Below are 19,139 nucleotides of genomic sequence, written 5' to 3' on the forward strand. Positions count from 1 at the left end.
AAGCCTGCTTCTCCCTCCGTACTTCCCCTGCTTGTGTTCCTTCTCTTGTTGTGTCTCTTTCTGTCAAATAAATAAAATCTTTAAAAAAAATAAAATAAAATGGGCTTTTTGGGTGCCTGGGTGGCTCAGTCAGTTAAGTGTCTGCCCTCGCCTCAGGTCATGATCCTGCAGTCCCAGGATCGAGTCCCACATCGGGCTCCCTGCAAAGTGGGGAGTCTGCTTCTCCCTCTGCCCTTCACCCTGCTCGTGCTCTCTCTCTCTCGATCTCTCAGATAAATAAAATCTTTAAAAAAAATAAAAAATAAATAAAATGGGCTTTTTTTTGGTTTTGTTTTAACCCATTGGTTCCTGGTTCCTGATTGGGTCAAGGAAGAACTTTAGGGAGGTGAGTAAAAGAATGGCCTAGCAGCCTTGATGCAGGGTTTACCTGTTCCTTTAATGTTTGGCAAATGTAATGGAATATATTTATTTTAGACCATTTTCCCCCCACATGTTTCTCAAATTGTGCTTCATGCCTTCTTTCTTTGAGAAGGTTTAAAGTTTCATTTTTATTTTAATTGTCCTTAAAATCTATATAAGCACGATCAAGGTATTCTTGATCAAGGTATTAAATCAGATACCAAAGAGTGGTAAGGGGTGAGAATATTAGTAGTTTTTTTTAAACTGTAAAAGGAAAGAAGTTATGCTTCACTAATACTCATTATATTTATTTAAAGTAGCAAATGCATATGACGTACAAATTAGTATATATATTTAGGTATGTCTTCGTATTTTTTTAACTAACAGGAGTGCGTGATTTAAAATATGTGGAGGGGGGCCTGGGTGGCTCAGTTGGTTAAGTGTTTGACTCTTGTTTTTGGCTCAGGTCATGATTTCAGGGTTGTGAAATTGAACCCTTGGGTTCAGCACTGGGCGGAGCCTGCTTAAGATATTATCTCTCCCTCTGCCCCTCCCCTCCCCGCTTGTATGCTCTCTCTCTAAAAAAATAAAAATAAAATATGTGGAAACTCATATAAACAACCGACATATTGTTTGGATTCAAACCCAGTTTGAACTTTATACAATTTCTGTGCTCACTTTTTCTTTTGGTTTTTTGTTGAGAGAAGGCCATATTGCCATATGCTTTGTGGTGTGATATAGGTTTTGCAGGGCCTTGAATAGAGTGTGAGAGTTGAGTCATCATCACACATGGTAGTATAAGATTGCCAGACTGTAAGAATATCATATTCTTGTATCAATTGGATATATTTGAGGGATTTTGTCTTAATTTTAATAAGATACAAAGCAAGTTTCTGTCATTATTTATAGGAATGTAGTAGTATGTCTTCAGTGTAGATTTATTTTCTTTTGTCAGTGATTGATTTAATACCCACTCGGTAAAGACTTAAATAATTGCTGGGATGCTAACTGGATATTCAAGTGAAAAAGACACTTTAAAGAGTCAACAAGTTAGATCTCATAATAACTGATGTTCGAAGAATATTTATTGGCAAAGTCTTAAATATAAGATCTGATTCCTGAACAGTTAAGTAACCTTTGAAATCATCTGTTTCCAGTCCTGTTTTTCTAATTGATTATCCACAAATGAAATGATTTTTTAAAATGTTATGTTAACCAAGGGCTATAGTACTTATATGGAGGCTCAGAATTATCTGCAGGAAAAATATTGATTGAATTTGTGATTTTTTAAAGATTTATTTATTTATTTTAGAGAGAGAGGAGAGAGAAAGCAGGGGGAGGGGCAGGGGGAGAGGAAGAGAGAAAAATCCTAAGCAGACTCCCCACTGAGCACGGAGCCAGGAGGGAGCCAGAATGATGTGGGGCTTGATCCCACGACCCTAAGATCATGACTTGAGCTGAAACCAAGAGTCGGATGTTTATCTGAGCCACCCAGGCACCCCAAATTTATAATTTTAAGCTGAAATTACTATTTCTTTATGACATTGACATTGTATAGATATTGAATGATCACTTAATTTCATAGATTAAAATTTATAACTGTTAAATGGCCTAAAGGAATACTCTTATATTGAGATTTGGAGATTAGTTCAATCTTATTTAATAGTGGCTTATAACAAAAAAGGTGATTGATAATAACTTAATGTAAGTTAGTCATCTTAAGTTGTGAAGAAAGAAAAGATATATTTTCCATTTTAAGAGGAATAACTTTCACCATTCTGTGAGCATGAATCAGTAACAGCTGACGATCTGATCTTTGAATGCGGCAGAGTTGGAACCCTTTCAAAATAGAAATCTAGCCAATTTTCAAGAAAAATCACAATGTTTCAGTTTTGAACTTTAATGTAGTTGGAACATATGCAGCAGAACACTTTCTTCTTGCTATCTTGCTATCTCCTACCAAACTAGTTATGTATACCACATTAATTTTTCCCTTATGTTTGGGAAGTATAATGGTAGAATTGCCTGATTCATGTTCACCACTTTTAATGGTAAGATCAAGATTAAAAGTATTTAAGATAATTTTATAATTTTCTCTCAAAGAAAATATATGCAAAAATGAAAATGTTTCATTCACTCAACAAGATATTTATTGAACACTTACTATATGCCAGACTCTTTTACTAAGCCCGAGTGTGAGTGATACAGTGGTGAACAGGGTAGAGAAAGCCCCTGTCCTCAGAGAGCTTATATTCCACTAGGGGTGGTGGTAGGAGATGATGGGGATTTCAAATTCATAAATGAACTGTAGAAAATAAAACACGTAATGAGAATGGAGTAGCTCAACTGAGATTGGGATGATAGGAAGATTTGGGAGAAGTCTAAATTTATTTGGTGAGTAGCCCCTAAAGTGGGAAAGGCTTGGCATATTCGGGAAACAGAAAGGCCCATTGTGGAAGGAGCACAGTGAACGTGGATGGTAGGAGCTGCAGTTAGAGAGGTAGACAGAAGCCACATTGAGTAAGCCTTTTAGACCATGAAAGGAGTTTCAGTTTTCCCTTAATTATAATAGGGAGTCTTTGGAGGATTTTAAGTGAGAAAGTTTAATGATTTGACTTATTTCAGAAAGATCACCCTGGTAGTTATAAGGAAAATACCTGTAAGAGGGCAGGAGTGGAAGCAGGAAGCCAGGGAGGGAGCCATTTCAGTATCTAGTCTCTTAGGGAGGTGGAGTGCAGCCAGTGAAGAGTGACTGAGCTGGGCGTGTGTTCCTGTGGCACCCTGACTGCACGTGCATGTGTTCATATTTAAGCACTTGGGATTCTGAAAGTTAATTTCTTTGCAATATCATAGTTTAATATGGACTCTGTAAGTCTTAAGAATGTCAAATATTGCTAAAATTAAAAAAAAATGAGGAAGACAGTGTTAGCTCCTTCAACTTCCCTTTGTTCTATGGCATAAAATACACTATACTGGGAAAAATTTAAGTTAGTAACTTCAAGTTCTGTGGATAAATTCATGCCAGATGGCTCTAATTTCTTTGCTTTAAAGCTTATACTACATCAGGATATGAAAACAAAAAGCTCTTTTTAAATATGTACTCAATAATTATTTTAAGTTATTTTTAATGAAAAGAATGAACATAATTGCCTCATGATAAAGATAAAATGTGTCTGCTCTAACTTACTGGTTTAAGTAGCATATTTACTGGAATTTTTCTTTTTCTAGTCACATTGTTCTGATGCTTGCAGACGATATGGCATGCAACCCTAGAAATCCCAAACCAGCTACGGTGTTTAGTCACAAGAATATGGAACTAAATGTATATGGAGATGATGTGGAAGTAGATTATAGAAGTTATGAGGTAACAGTGTTTGATTTAGCAACATTTTTGAAATGTAGTTACCATTACTTTTTTTTAATCATTACTTTTAAACTCTAAAATAGTGGTAGAATAAAGTCTTATTTTTATTTCTTTAGACTTTGTACATAATTGTCACTGAAGCCTTGAATATAATTCTGTCTCGAGTTCATATTAAGGAAACAATACATGAGTAAAACTAACACGGCATGAACATTTCATATACGTATCTAGGATAGGACAACTTTATCTTGGCTTTTATATTAGAGTATTTTAGTGAGGTTTCAAATGTATCAACTTTTTTTTTAACAGTAAATGCATTGTTTGTTTTTCGTATTTGACCTAAAATTTCAAGTTTTGTATATTTAGTATATATATTGAGGAAAAATTAAAATGATTAACAATAAACTCACCCGTATTTCCACTACTTAGAGGTAATCACTTTTGATATGCTTCCAATGTTTTTATGCATATGATTAAAAATTAAAATGTAAATTTGAAAAATGGGATTATACTGTATTTTCCCCTTTGAAACTTCATTTTAAATTTCATAGGTAGGGAAGATGTTTAAAATTTGAAATCTTCCTTGGTGAAGTCTTCCTCAATAATCCTTCCCCTTTTACCAAGCCTACCAAAAGTAAGACAATTTTATGTGTTCCCAGACCTGTTCTGAAGCAATTTTAAAATCTTATCTATCTCCTCCCAGCCTGTAAGCTCCTTAAGGACGTGACCTATGTCTTATGTGTCTTATACCTAGCAAGTACCTAGCTTTTGAAGGCACTCAGAAATGTTTGTTCAGTAATTAAATGTGTATGAATGTTGGACTTTCTACTTGTTGATTTAGTCATCATAAAATATAAACCAAAAAGAAGTCCTATTAAAACATTTAGCATTTTGCTGTTTTCTGGGAAAAATATAAACCGAACATAATGCACACGTGCACAGAAACACATACATACACATATAATTTATATACTCATGATCTAGGGAAAAGTTGAACAAGAAAGCTAGATAAATTTTCTGCTTTTAAATTTAGATCTGGGTAATATGACTTTAAATATGCTTTCGAAGAATCCTAGAGGTCCACAAATTCCAGGTTGGGAAATCTGAATTAAAGTGTGATGAATTTTTTACATGTTGAAGATAACCCTAGCAAAATTTAAGTAACATAATACATTATGTTACTTAATGTACATAATACATTAAAAAAATCAAAGATACATGATTTGGGGATTATTTATGGAACTATCCTTATGGTTTTATTTTTATGATTCATTATGGACCTATCTTTCAAGGTTTATCTAGAATTCACTAGGTAGTTGTACCAATCAACTGCAATAGTTATAATGTTGCTGAATTTATTTGCAAGTTTCTTTATTTTGTATTTTCCCAAAGAATTACCTATGAAGACATTAATCATTTTTAAATTTTGGGCAATATTTTGCATAGCATTTGAAGTTTTAAATTTAATTAACTGATTTTTCCCCAGGATAGTTTCGTTAGCTGTTAGTATTTAATGGAAGCAAGTTAACTTTGAGGTATATCTTTAAATAAATATATTTAAATTGAGTTATATTTCGCTTTCTGCTTTGTTTTCAGTTTATGCTGAGTAACATATAGAGAAAGAAGAAGGAATGCTTTTGAAAATAAAAAAAAAAAATTATTACGTTTCCCCTGGTTCTGTTTCATCCCCTGATTTCTTCTTCTTTTTTTTTTTTCAGGTAACTGTGGAGAATTTTTTACGGGTATTAACTGGCAGGATCCCACCTAGTACTCCTCGTTCAAAACGTCTTCTTTCTGATGATAGAAGCAATATTCTTATTTATATGACAGGTAATTTGAGAATTTAGATATTTAGAAATAGAATATATTGTGACTCTCCTCAAGAAGAAATCTTCATGGAAAGAAATTTAAACACCTTAAATGAATTTTGGTTAAATAATTTGTTTTGTAGTTCTCTTTTCTCATATGACAATTTGAAATGATATTTGGAGACAGTATAACATTTTATACTGTCCCTCAGTGTATTATCTCTATTTTTTTTTTTTTTACTATTACCCTGGTAAAGCTTATTACCTTTTATTCAGTATCTCTGCTATAGCCTTGTTGCCTTCGCTTTTGTCTCCTGTTAATTATCCTACTAAAGTAGTTAATAAAAATTGCAAATCTGTCCTTGATTTCCGTAAAACTTTACAATGGTTTCCGGTTGATGGAGTCTCATATTTTAGTGTGTATAAAGATTATTTGAATGCAGATACTCAGGTCTTTAAAATTCTGATTTAGTTTTGGTTCAGGGTGGGGCTTATGAAACTGCATTTTTCTTTTTTTAAGGTTTTATTTATTTTTTGACAGAGAGCAAGAGAGGAAACATAAGCAGGGGGAGTGGGAGAGGGAGAAACAGGCTTCCCACTGAGCAGGGAGCCTGATGCAGGGCTTGATCCCAGGACCCTGGGAACATGGCCCTGAGCTAAGGCAGACACTTAACGACTGAGCCACCCAGGTGCCTGAAACTGCATTTTATTTTTTCCTTTCCTTTTTTTTAAAGATTTTATTTATTCATTTGAGAGAGAGAGAGACAGACAGAGAAAGCATGATAAGGGGAGAGAGGCAGAGGCAGAGGGAAAAGCAGACTCCCTGCTGATCTGGGAGCCCGACATGGGGCTTGATCCTAGGACCCTGGGATCACGACCCGAGCTGAAGGCAGGTGCTTAACCATCTGAGCCACCCAGGCGCCCCCTGAAACTGCATTTTTAATATGTTCCCCACATCGAAGCTATAATAGTCTTTTGTCTATACTTTGGGGAATATTGGAGATAAAGCCTTCATAATATAGTTTAGTTTTATTATTTATCTAGTTATATATATAATAATATATACTATTATTTAGTGATATTATTTGTTTCATTTTAGTTCTTGCACTTCCTCTAATTTTCTCCTAGGACTGTTTCTGTCCTCTAAACATTTACTAAAGCTATTGCCTTTGTTTATTGATGTCTTCTCAGTTCACTTTGTCTACCTGATTATTCCTTCTCTTTTCAGTCTTAGCTCAGGAGTCACTTCCTTTGGTGATTTTCCTCAGTCAGTCTAGGTTGATCTGTGTCTCCAATTGCCTGGGACAGTTGTCGTTTACACCTGTTATCCTAATGTAATTGTTAATATTGCTTCCTTTTTCCCTCAGAAGTGTCCTGGTCTATATTTTGTAATGCCCAGAGACACTTCTTATGTCCTTGGCTGGTGTAGGCTCTCCTCTTTGCGCTCCCATGTCAATCTGTAGTTTCTGTATGAGCATTTAACTTAACTACTTTCTTGTTTGGATATTTATTGCCTTCATTAGATTTTGAATTCCAAGATGTCATTGATAATGGGGTTTTCACCTTTTTATTTCTAGTGCTCTGTTTTATGGTGGTATTCAGTACATATGAATGTGGATCAAACAATATTTAAAAATGTCTTTGGAGGGCATTCCATTTAACCGATGATAAAACATTTGCAGAATGGTTCTTAGATGTCACACAGCAGGATGGTTACTGACTTCTACTTGGTGGTTTACTTTTCTTTGTCTATCATGGTGCATTTACTTACAGCTTTTCAAATTCAATTAATTTAAAAACTTTATAAATTAACAGAGCTAAGTCAGGAAAATTTTCATTTTAGTTTTTCTGACAGTTATAAGAAATTTTCAAGCATTTGTGGCAAATATTATGAAGTACAGTCTTATAGTTTAGCTTTATCTGATATACTAAACTAAAGGTTATACAACTTTTTTTCTAAGTCTTTGGATACTCTTTCAGGATAACTCCAGGTACAGAAGAAATTCCAATAGTTAAAGATAGGATTTGATAAACTGTGGCCCATGGAAGGGTTGCCTGTTTTAGAAATAAAGTTGTATTAGAACCAATTGTATCCACTTGTTTTACATATTTTCTATGGCTGCTTTTACACTACAATGGCAAGAGTCTAGTAGTTGCAGCAGAGACCGTATGGCCCATAAGTCTAAAACATTTACTACCTGGCCCTTTACAGAAAATTTGCCAACCCATGTAAGAGCGTAGGAGGCCTGACAATTATAATAAAATGATAATAGCTAATATTTAATGAGGCTTACTTTACCTCAGGCAATATTGTAAATCAGCGTGTGTATGAATTCATTTCATCCTTACAGCAATCCAAAGATTTAGGTGCTGTGATATATAGTTGTGTGGGTTGTGCACTGCAATAAGTGTTTGGCTACAGGGTTGAGTGGGAGCTGCAATCTAGTATATGTTTACACATAGTAAGCTATGTGCCCTGCCCTAGAGTTCTAATGGGAGGAAGAGAGACATAACTTCTAATCACCTTTGAGCTCACAGAACTGCATACATTCAGAGGGGCCACTGAAATAGACAGATTTTTCTACTTTGATGCCCTGTGGGAAGTACCTTCTAAAAATCCACACAAAGGAGCTTTATAGGCATGCTAATGATGGTGCCAACATATTTCTTACTTCACAGCTAGTGAAACTGAGGCATAGAAAGATTAAGTTATTTACCTAAGTTAACACAGTCTCATTAAGTGGCAAAGCTAGCATTTGAATCCAGACAGAATGGCTCTATCCATGCATTCTAAATGTCACAGTCTTCTGGTCAGCTCTCATGGAACAGTGGTTGATGGTAGTAAAAAGTTGTATGTGAGAACAACACTTCCTAGTAGTATAGCATTCCAAGTATACACTGTGAATAGTACTAGCATACTATGGGACCAGCCAGTGTTTGCAACCCCTTTCTCACCAAAATGTTTGCCTGGTATTTGGGAAATTATTTATCTATAGAAACTCACTTCTGACATACTAATGGAGCCAGTGCAAAAATATAAATGTGCTTTTATAGAATGGAATGATAGAAGAACTTGTGAAGATATTGTATCTGCTATTTTTTGCACAGTCTATCATGATTCCATTTTTAATTGGTATAAGAAAAAGAAATAAGAAAATTATTTTTTTTGTTTTCATAGCCCTTTTCATTTTAGAGTATAAAATAACAGATGATATTAAAATATTGCCATGAATAAATAAATGTTTATATCTGGATGTATGCAGTTTGCATTTTAAAAAAATGCATGTATTTGATCTTTTTGACTCTTCCTACAAGGACATGGTGGAAATGGTTTCTTGAAATTTCAAGATTCTGAAGAAATTACCAACATAGAACTTGCAGATGCTTTTGAGCAAATGTGGCAAAAAAGACGGTAATTAGCAAATGACTACTTTTCATAAGATAAATTAGTACCTAATTTTTCCATGGTTAGTAGATTTGTAGATCCTATTTTATGAGATTTTAACTTACTTTAATAACTTCTTCTACTCTTTTAGATTTATGTTTGTTATTTCTACTGAACTATTTTTAAAAGAAACCTCAGTGTTATTAAAGAGCATAAAAAAAAGTTAACCTTTTAAGATCATCTCTCTGTTATTTAGCAATGTTTTTGGAGGAAATAAGAGTCCCACCAATCAGGTTCCCCATTATGTAGGGGGATTGTGAACATATATTTATTTTCCAACTTTAGCTTATTGTTACTTTTTGTACATTCACTGACTCTCCATGTGATAGCAATACATTATTTCTTCTTTGGAAAAAGTGCTGAAATTATGATTAATATAATATTTGTTTTTTTTTTAAAGATTTTATTTATTTATTTGAGAGAGAGAATGAGAGATAGAAAGCACGAGAGGGAAGAGGGTCAGAGGGAGAAGCAGACTCCCTGCTGAGCAGGAAGCCCGATGTGGGACTCGATCCCGGGACTCCAGGATCATGACCTGAGCCGAAGGCAGTCGCTTAACCAACTGAGCCACCCAAGCGCCCTGATTAATATAATATTTGTAACCTAACTCACATTAAGGATGATATATTGTTAGTAATCCATTGTAAGCACCTCTCTAGTTGAAAGTTGTCATATGAACGTGAATGAATATAAAGCAGCAGAAGTGCTTTTAACTTGATTACCTTCAATAAACACTTATGGGTTACCTTTGAAATACATGGTGCAGGAAGGAATATGATGATTATTCTGCCTTCACAGTGTTTAAAATCTAGTGGAAAAGAGAAACGTGTATACGACTCTTCTACAAATTAAATGTAAATATTGAATTACATGCATAAGCAGAATGAATGGAAGTGTCAAAGGGAAGCTTTTGCTAGGTACTGGTTTTATCTTAATTCACAGTTTACATTTACTGGATGTATACTAGGTGCTAGGCGCTGTTTTGTATATGCTGTCTCATTTAATTTCAGTAACAACCCCATGAGGTGTATATACTATTATTATTATTCCTATTTTCACACATTAGTAAATTGAGGCATAAATAGGTTCAGTAACCTGCCAGTCCAGCACTGGGACTCATTCCTAAGTGCTCCAGTCGTAGAGCTCTCTGAATTGTTTTACTGTTACTGCCTCTCATAACCTTAGATGTTTCTGATCCTCAGGGGCCTCCACAGATTGTTGTCTGAGAACACATATGTCATATGAATTGTTCCTTTTATCACCTGCTTAGATATTGTGGCCCAAGATTGCTTGCTTTCTTTTCTAGGTGCAGTGTTAGCTGTTTACCTAGATCCGGTGTCTGAGAGAAACCTTTGAAAAACGTATCTGCTCCCTTCTTTAACCAGCTAGGCAGCTCATTCTAAAATACAGAGCCGATCATGTTATTTTCACTTAAAAAAGCCCTGGTTGGCTTCCTCAGACTTACAAGATAAGATCCATACTTCATATGGGATACTACATAGATTGACCCTACCCTACCTTTTTTTTTTTTAAAGATTTTATTTATTTATTTGACAGAGAGAGAGAGAGCACAAGTAGGCAGAGTGGCAGGCAGAGGTAGAGGGAGAAGCAGGCTCTCCGCAGAGCAGGGAGCCCAACGCAGGGCTTGATCCCAGGACCCCGGGATCATGACCTGAGCCGAAGGCAGACGCTTAACCGACTGAGCCACCCGGGCGCCCCTACCCTACCCTACCCTGCCCTACCTTTTTGAAACTAATATCCTCCATTTCCCCATATTTACTGTAAATCCTAACTACATAGTACTATTCCCCTTTTCTGAAACAATTATACTTTTTCAAATTTAGGTGCCTTAGTAGAGCCTTTTTCCTCTCCTGGAATGTGCTATTCCTTTCTTTGTTAGTTAAAATAACTCACCCCTCATTGCCCAGGCCGAACATCACCTTTCTCTGACATGCCTTTCTTTACAGTTCCCTCTCTTCCTTTCTCAGTGCTCTTAGAGCACTTTGACTTTGTTAGACTCTAAGCTCTATGAAGACAGGGACTGCTGCTGTATCCTCAGCTTAAGATCAGGCATATTATAGGCTCTAATAACTATTTGTAACTCTTCCCACGTTCCATTTGGTTAAATGAAGTCTCTCCTCTCTTCCAGTTAGATTTTAAGCTTTTTGAGTATGTTGACTAAGTCATATATGTTTTTTCCTGAATCTGGCTCATTTTCTAGGACAGCCGGGGTGCCAAATAAGTGTTTTTTGAATAGAGTATGCATTTGGATTCTGAATCATATGGCCAAGATGAGGGAGGGGGAAAGAGTTGGGGCAGCCACTTTGTGGTACCTGTTGAGGTAGTTATAGCTTTAATATTTCTAATATCAAATTTGTATTGGGAATTCTGAAAACTCACAAATTTTTAACTAATGAAATGAGTAAGATATGATTTTAACATCTTATGTTTTGCAAGTATTATAAAAATATTAATGTTTGACTAACAGCATGATTCATGTTAAAGATAGTACCACTTTTCTTTCAGCTACAACGAATTACTGTTTATTATTGATACTTGTCAAGGAGCATCCATGTATGAACGATTCTATTCTCCTAACATAATGGCTTTAGCTAGTAGCCAAGTGGGAGAAGATTCACTCTCGGTAGGTGCATATTTCCCATTTGTAAACTGCATCATCTTTGGAATATGTAGCTATTTTGGAAATCACTTATATGCTTTATGAATATATCTTAGACTTTTTAATACCTTAGAAGGAAATTTTGATTGCATTTAAAACATTTTCTTATAATGATGCTATTAGACGTATTTCTTTTTTCTGCTTTTAAAAAATTTTATTAAAGTACAATTGACTACAATATTGTGTTAGTTTCAGGTGTACAACATAATCATTCAATATTTGTATATATTACAAAATAATCACCATAATAAGTCTAGTTAACATTTATCACCAGACCAAAAAAAAAAATGTCACCATACATAGTTAACAGAATTTTTCTTTCTTGTGATGAGAACTTTTAATGTGAACTTTCTTAGTAATTTTTAAATATGCAATACAGTATTATTAACTGTAGTCACCATGCTGTACATTTTATCCCATGTCTTATTTATTTTATAACTGAAATTTGTCCCTTTGGCTTCCTTCACCCATTTGGTCTATCCTCTACCTCTCATCTCTGGCAACCACCAATTTGTTCTCTGTATCTATAAGGTTCGTTTTTGTTCTTTTCGTTGTTTTTAGATTACACATATAGGTGAGATTATATGGTATTTGTCTTTCTCTGACTTATTTCATTTAGTATAATGCCCTCAAGATCCATCCATGTTGCCACAAATAGCAAGATTTCTTTTCGTTTTCCTTTCTTTCTTTTCTCTTTCTTTCTTTCTTTCTCTCTCTTTCTTTCTTTCTTTCTTTCTTTCTCCTTCCTTCCTTCCTTCCTTCCTCTCTCTCTCTCTCTTTTTTCTTTAGGGCAGAATAATATGCCATTGTATATGCTTTGTTTTTTCATAGCATCAACCTGATCCTGCAATTGGAGTCCACCTTATGGATAGATACACATTTTATGTCTTGGAATTTTTGGAAGAAATTAATCCAGCTAGCCAAACTAATATGAATGACCTTGTAAGTATTCGCTTGATTTGATTATAGCACATAGGTATGCTTAATGTGATAAGTGAAGTCCTTTACTCCCGGTACTGCCAGGGTACTGTTTCTTATGTTGAATGGTAGCCTTTTAAACTGTTTTTGAGTCTCCCTTTATAGTAATCTCTCTCTCTTTACTACAGGAAGCCTAAAGTTTAGCCCAGTTAACTTGTTACTTTCATTCATTTGCTCATGCTCTTTTCTGTACCAGAAATGTACTTTTTTTAGATTCATCTACTGAAATTCTACCTATTCTTTGGGTGTCAGATCAGATCCTCCCTCCTCCAGGAATAGCCCCATAATTCTTCCCTGTTGAAATTTAAGTAAGATAAATAAAGTTTTTCAGAGCTTTATTTCTCTCTTCTACCATTTATCATAGTCTGCCTTTTTTTTGAACTTATTGAGTGTGAGTAATAGGACATTTTTGGAGGAAAAGGACTTTTTCTTACCTATTTTTGTCCACCCTTCAACTTCTAGTACAGTGTTTTTTTGTTTGTTTTAGATTTTATTTATTTATTAGAGAGAGAGAGTGAGTAAGAGAGAAAACACAAGCAGGGGGAGCAGATGCAGAGGGAGAAGCAGGCTCCTCACTGATCAGGGAACCCGATTCAGGGCTCGATTCCAGGACCCTGGGATCATGACCTGAGCTGAAGGCAGACGCTTAACCGGCTGAGCCACCCAGGTGTCCTAGTACAGTGTTTTGATGTGGCTTCTTGAATTTAGTTCAATCTTTTTTCCTGACTTTTCTCTGCTGATTGTATCCTTAAATAAATCTACTTTCAAGTTGCTATTGAAAGTAGGCATAATAAATAAGCTCGAAACAGCAATTCTAGATTGGATAATTACTGTGCATCTATGACTTTCACTCTTTTTTTCATTAATTTATACCCTGTTCTTTTATTCATAAACATTTTTTGAGCTTTGGCTAAGTGCCAGCCACTGGCTCTATCCTAGTGAAAGAGGCAGACACTGTCTCTACCTTCATGGAGCTTCAAAGTGGAAGGAAGGCTGAGTAGACCGGACTTGGATAGAAACATTTTAGGTAATTTTCTTTTTAATTAAAGAAGTTCTGCAAAATTCTAAAAACCACTGTTATGAGCTGTCATATTTGATAACATAGAACTACTTGCTACATTTTGAAGATACATAATTTGATGCCTGTTAAATCTTTTTTTTTTAAGATTTTATTTATTTATTTATTTATTTGAGAGAGAGAGAATGAGAGAGAGAGAGAGCATGAGAGCGGGGAGGGTCAGAGGGAGAAGCAGACTCCCTGCTGAGCAGGGAGGGAGCCCTATGCGGGACTTGATCCCGGGACTCCGGGATCATGACCTGAGCCGAAGGCAGTCGCTTAACCAACTGAGCCACCCAGACGCCCGATGCCTGTTAAATCTTAATGTGAACTTGTTATAATGCTACTTTATAAGAAAACTATAGTCACCTACGTTCCAGTTACTTTAGTTTTTAAATTTATTCCCATTTTAAATTATATATTGTATATTTTATTTAATATGTGACACACTGTCAAAAGTTTACAGCATATGCACTTGACACTTCAAATGTCTAATGGATTTTTTAAAAAAATAACTTCTTCCTTTGAAATCATACAGGAAAGACTGAAGAAACTTACGTTTTATTTGTTTATGTGGTTTTTTCCCCACAATTGCTGTATAGTTTTTAATAAACAGTCCTTACTAATATCTTGTTCCCTAGTTCTGTTTTTTTAATTGAATGATTATTTTAATTGTGTTCAGTAAGGATGACCCATTTCTTTGAAGTTAAATATTCTAGTGATTTGATATATCTTAAGATGTTGTGGAATAATACCTATTCTGTTTATTATGTGTGTATAGGAAAATTCATTGGGTATCAGCTGTATTCAGAGTACAATATTAGGAGCTTTAGGAGCAGCAAAATTAGAAGACATGGTCCTTGGCCCCTTAACAATTTATAGTGTCATTGGTAACAGCTGAAAAGCACATTTATAGAGTATCACCTATTAAATGAAGTCTTTGTATCCTCCAGGTAATGTTCTTTCTTCTGTGAACATGTAAGTCTTGCTATGTACCTTTAAGATGCTTTTAATACTGCTCTGTACTTGTTTATATTTGTGACGTTCCCTCGAGGCTTTGAGGTTCTTAAATAAGTAAAAGGACCATGTTTATTTGTAGATTCTCAGTGAATATTTGGAATGAATGAAAGGACATGACAACCATGCACATTTGTATGGTTCCTTTAAATACAGTGGGTTTGGTCTTTAAAATTTTTCTTGAAAGAGGTAGATTTTCAGGTTTGGAAGAAGAGAAGTATAGCATACCCTAGGAAAGTGGAATACCTGCAGAGGCACAGAAGTTGAAATCCTTGTCTTCAATAGTAAGCATATAATCTGGCTAGAGTGTGAAGATTCTGTAAGTGAAGGAGATTATTAAAAATTAATGTAGCTGAGGCTAAGGAAATCAGATTGATAGGATAAAATATCTTGAAGGAAGGAATAACTTCATAGAAAGTGGAAGTATGATGATTTTAGCAGCAGGAAGATAATACTTTTTATCTTGTTCCCAAGTTCATTCACCTATGCTTTTCCTGCTTTCTTCTGTGGTGCCTAAGAAAGCCCACCAAGTTGCTCGCTCATACAGGAATGCCTTCAGTATACATAGGACTTCAATCTTGTCTTTGTGTATTTTGTTTTATCTTTTACTATGTTTCTTCAGCCTTCAGTCTGTATTGTCCTTCCTGTTTGGCATTTTACTTTCTTGTAAAGTAAGTTTAGCATTTTATTTTCCCCATCCTTTTTGCCTTCAGTGCTTCTTAATTTATATTCGATCTCTTCTTTGTATTTCCTTTTATTGTTTTCCTGAACCAGGAAGGTATTGTGTGATATTAGGCCAATTACTTAATCTTTTTGAGCTTTAGTTTGAAGTAGAGATAATAATCTTTATATACCTCAAAGTTATTGGTAGTTTAAATCAGAGTATCTACAAATTGCTTTGCACAGTGCTTGGATCACTATGCTTCATAAATTCTAGCTGCTCTGCCCTTCCCCACCCATCTCCCATCATATTGGTGATTATCTATGCATATTGTCTTGTCTCCATAGGTGGGCAAGTGCTGTGGGCTATAGGCCCTTACTAGCAGTCCTGTCATGGTTTTCTTCATACATCCTTTACTTCTGCCAAACTAGGTTATTTGCCTTACACATCTTTGCAGCTGCTCCTTAAGAATGTTACTTTTCATCTGTAATCTCCCTTTTCCTTCAGAATGTAACTTAAATCCCATTCCTTTTTTCTTATCCTCAGGCTATGAAAAGTTTATCCTTTTCTGAAGTAGAACCTGTCACTTTTTTTTTCTACCTTGTTATGTTTATTCATCTCTGACTTGACTTAAAGCCTGAGGATAGGACCATGTTCTGTCAACTTTTGTATCCTCTGTGGAAGATAACAGTATGAAATATATGTAGTAGATATTTTTTCTGCTTTGCTGAATGAATGAGTACATATCTATCCTTGGTAATTCACTAATGTGGAATATTGGGGATATGATTAACACAGACATTATCATGAGATCTGTGTGAGATGAAGCCGTGGTTTTCAGGCTGTATTCTTTGAGTGCTAGAGTATCTGGAGGTGCCTTGGATTTATTCTCTTTATGGCTAAACTAAGAAAGATACTGCTCACTGAGATGAATGTAGATGCAGAAAAAAAGCAATTCTTTTCGGAGTGTTACATGTAAGTTCTCAGTAAATTTAAAGTTCAAAATATATTTTGTAGCATATGATGCAAAAAAGTGAATATTTTCCCCCCCGGCCAGCTTCCCTTTTTCTCACCTGCTTTAATGTCTGTATAGCTTTCTTAGAATGTCAAGTACTACTGTAGCAATGAAACTTTAATCTTTAGAATCAGTAGTTTCTTCAGGTTGGGAAAGCTTTGAGAGTGCATTAGAGTCAGGGTGCTAGGTGGGTCAGTCAGTTGAGCATCTAACTCCTGGTTTTGGCTTAGGTCATGATCTTGGGGTCATGGGATGGAGCACCATGTTGGGCTCCATGCTTGGCGGGGAGTCACCTTGGGATTCTCTCCCTCTCCCTCTGCCCCTTCCCCTACTCACTCACTCTCTCTCTCTCATAGATAAATAAATCATTAAAAAAATACACTACAGTCTACTATACTGTATTATTGAATTGATAAAAGTTATATGGATATGTGTGTATTTATTATTGTTATATATATGTTTTTCAGTTTCAGGTATGTCCTAGAAGTCTCTGTGTGTCTACCCCTGGACATCGCACTGATCTTTTTCAGAGGGATCCTAAAAATGTCCTGATAACTGATTTTTTTGGAAGCGTACGGAAAGTGGAAATTACAACAGAGACTATCAGTTTGCAACCAGATTTAGAAAGCATGGAAAGCAGGTATTCATCTTGAATTATTATTTTATTAGAATATTCTAGTCTCATAATTTGTAAATTTTTATGTAACATGATGTTACATAATATTAAGAGATGAAAGTTGTTGTTTGTTAATAAAACTATACATTTCTACTCAATCTTCACTTTGTATAGGCCCTATGCTTTTCAGGTTTATGGGTAAAAGCTATAAATATTAAGGGGAAGCTATGATCATGATTAAGATTATGTTGTAGCTCCAAAATACAGTGTACATAGTAGTGATTTGAGGCCTGCTCAAAAGGAACTAAAACTTTCCTTGTAAGTGGCTGAGATCCATACTTTTCATTAGTGGAGGTATGTATAATCGTTCAGAAGACCTTCATGAAAGGGCAGGTGTGCAAATGTTTCGAACATTAATACTCTAATGAGCGTGTATGCTTTCACCTATTGCAGTAGAAGGTGTTACCTGAAGTGACGTTGAATAGGGAAGTTGGCAGCTGGGCATTTAGAGTGTAATAAGGGCCCTAGGAATCTGGCAGATGTAAGGCAGATAAACATAAAAAGGGGAAGCGAGTGCCAAAACTATATAGGTGCCAAATACATATTTTAGACTATAACACAGTGCTTCCATGTTCAGAATTTCTGTGGGTTCCAGAAATCTGATTACTTCTCTGACTGCCATATATTTTGGTTCCTAGAGTCTGGGTGGTTTGTGAGCTGGGGTTCAGTGGTATCTCGGGCTTTTCTCTAGTGTTATATTCTATTAATCTGGAACAATTTATCTGGAGCTATTGTAAATTTGGAGTGACCCTCCCATCAACAGGTGCCACTGTTTCTGCTTTATTTAGGGGGTCTTGGTAATTCATTAGGGAAAGGATGGGAGGTATACACTAGGTTCTCCTTTCTTGGGGTAGAGGCTGTGTGAGTGTGTAGTGAGTGTGCATGCATGCACATGTGTAGATTTGTGTGTTTATGTGTGTGAGAGAACACACAAGCAGGAGAGAAGGAGATTGAGAAAAATTGGTTGATTTGGAGTATGTGAATTTTAGAAATGTTTCATTTGTATATTTCCCTGTAAACATTTTTAAAGGCAAAATACTTTGTTAGGATTATATAGTGTCTCAGTTAATAGCCTCTTTCTTGAAATATATAGATGATATATTTTACTAGCATTAAACTTTGTTATTTGTGATTATCTAATGCTATCTATTGGAAACTCATACTCCTAGGAACTTTTCTGGACTGCTAACTGGCAACATAAATTACTCTCAATTTTGAAAATTTCAAAGACTTGTGATTAAGCTTACACATGTTTTAGGAATAAATTTAAAAATTAGCACAAAATGCATCTTTTTTGAAGATTTAAAATTGATATTATTAATCATTTCCTATTCTGGATATTCAAAGCCTTGGATCTTTTCTTTTCCAATTTCCTATAACTATTAACTTAAAAATATTTTTTAAGACATCAGATGATACTCTACAGCAATATCACTTTTATTTGTTATTTTGTTATATTTTTTAAGATTATATTTATTTATGTGAGAGAGAGAGAGACAGCGACAGAACAGCATGAGCAGGGCGGGGAGGAGGCAGAGGGAGAGGGAGAAGCAGACTCCCTGCTGCTGCGTTCCATCCCAGGACCCTGCGATCATGACCTGAGCTGAAGGCAGATGCTTAACCGAGTGAGCCACCCAGGTGCCCCTTATTTGTTGTTTTAAATACTGAATTTCAGATTACCCTTGTGAAATAGCTAAACCATATGTTGATACTTAGCAACTAAAATTGAAATATGTCTTTTACCAAATTTATTTTGTAATTTTCCTTTGAATTTAAGCCTATGAGATTATAAGATACACCTTCTCTTAACCATCTGAACATTGCATTAATTTACTTTAAAGGCTAGGACCATCTTTATACTTCTTCTGAACTTATTTTCTGTTCTCTCAACTTAACACAGTATTAAATGCAATAAGTATACAATAAAAAGTTGTTTCAGTGGAATCCGAGTTTCATTATATATTCTGGAAGAATAGAATTTTGTCTCATAAATATTTCCGTGTATTAGTTCAAGAGCAAAAATTGTTGGTGCTGAAAAT

The 19,139-nt window shown here is 35.2% G+C and overlaps 1 protein-coding gene across 1 annotated transcript in view; it reads left to right on the plus strand.

Annotated features, from left to right (window-relative positions):
• The window catches only part of PIGK (phosphatidylinositol glycan anchor biosynthesis class K), a 109,431-nt gene that overhangs the window by 28,627 nt on the left and 61,665 nt on the right, over positions 1-19,139 (plus strand). Inside the window, exons 4-9 of the mRNA XM_028102593.2 lie at positions 3,628-3,763; positions 5,482-5,593; positions 8,887-8,983; positions 11,543-11,660; positions 12,528-12,638; positions 16,892-17,064. Coding sequence (XP_027958394.1) covers positions 3,628-3,763; positions 5,482-5,593; positions 8,887-8,983; positions 11,543-11,660; positions 12,528-12,638; positions 16,892-17,064 — 747 coding nt within the window. The remainder of the gene's footprint in view (positions 1-3,627; positions 3,764-5,481; positions 5,594-8,886; positions 8,984-11,542; positions 11,661-12,527; positions 12,639-16,891; positions 17,065-19,139) is intronic.

Source organism: Eumetopias jubatus, unplaced genomic scaffold (assembly GCF_037043125.1).
Source record: "Eumetopias jubatus isolate StellerSeaLion01/CBP00866 unplaced genomic scaffold, mEumJub1_p1.0 scaffold_4, whole genome shotgun sequence".
Taxonomy (NCBI): domain Eukaryota; kingdom Metazoa; phylum Chordata; class Mammalia; order Carnivora; family Otariidae; genus Eumetopias; species Eumetopias jubatus.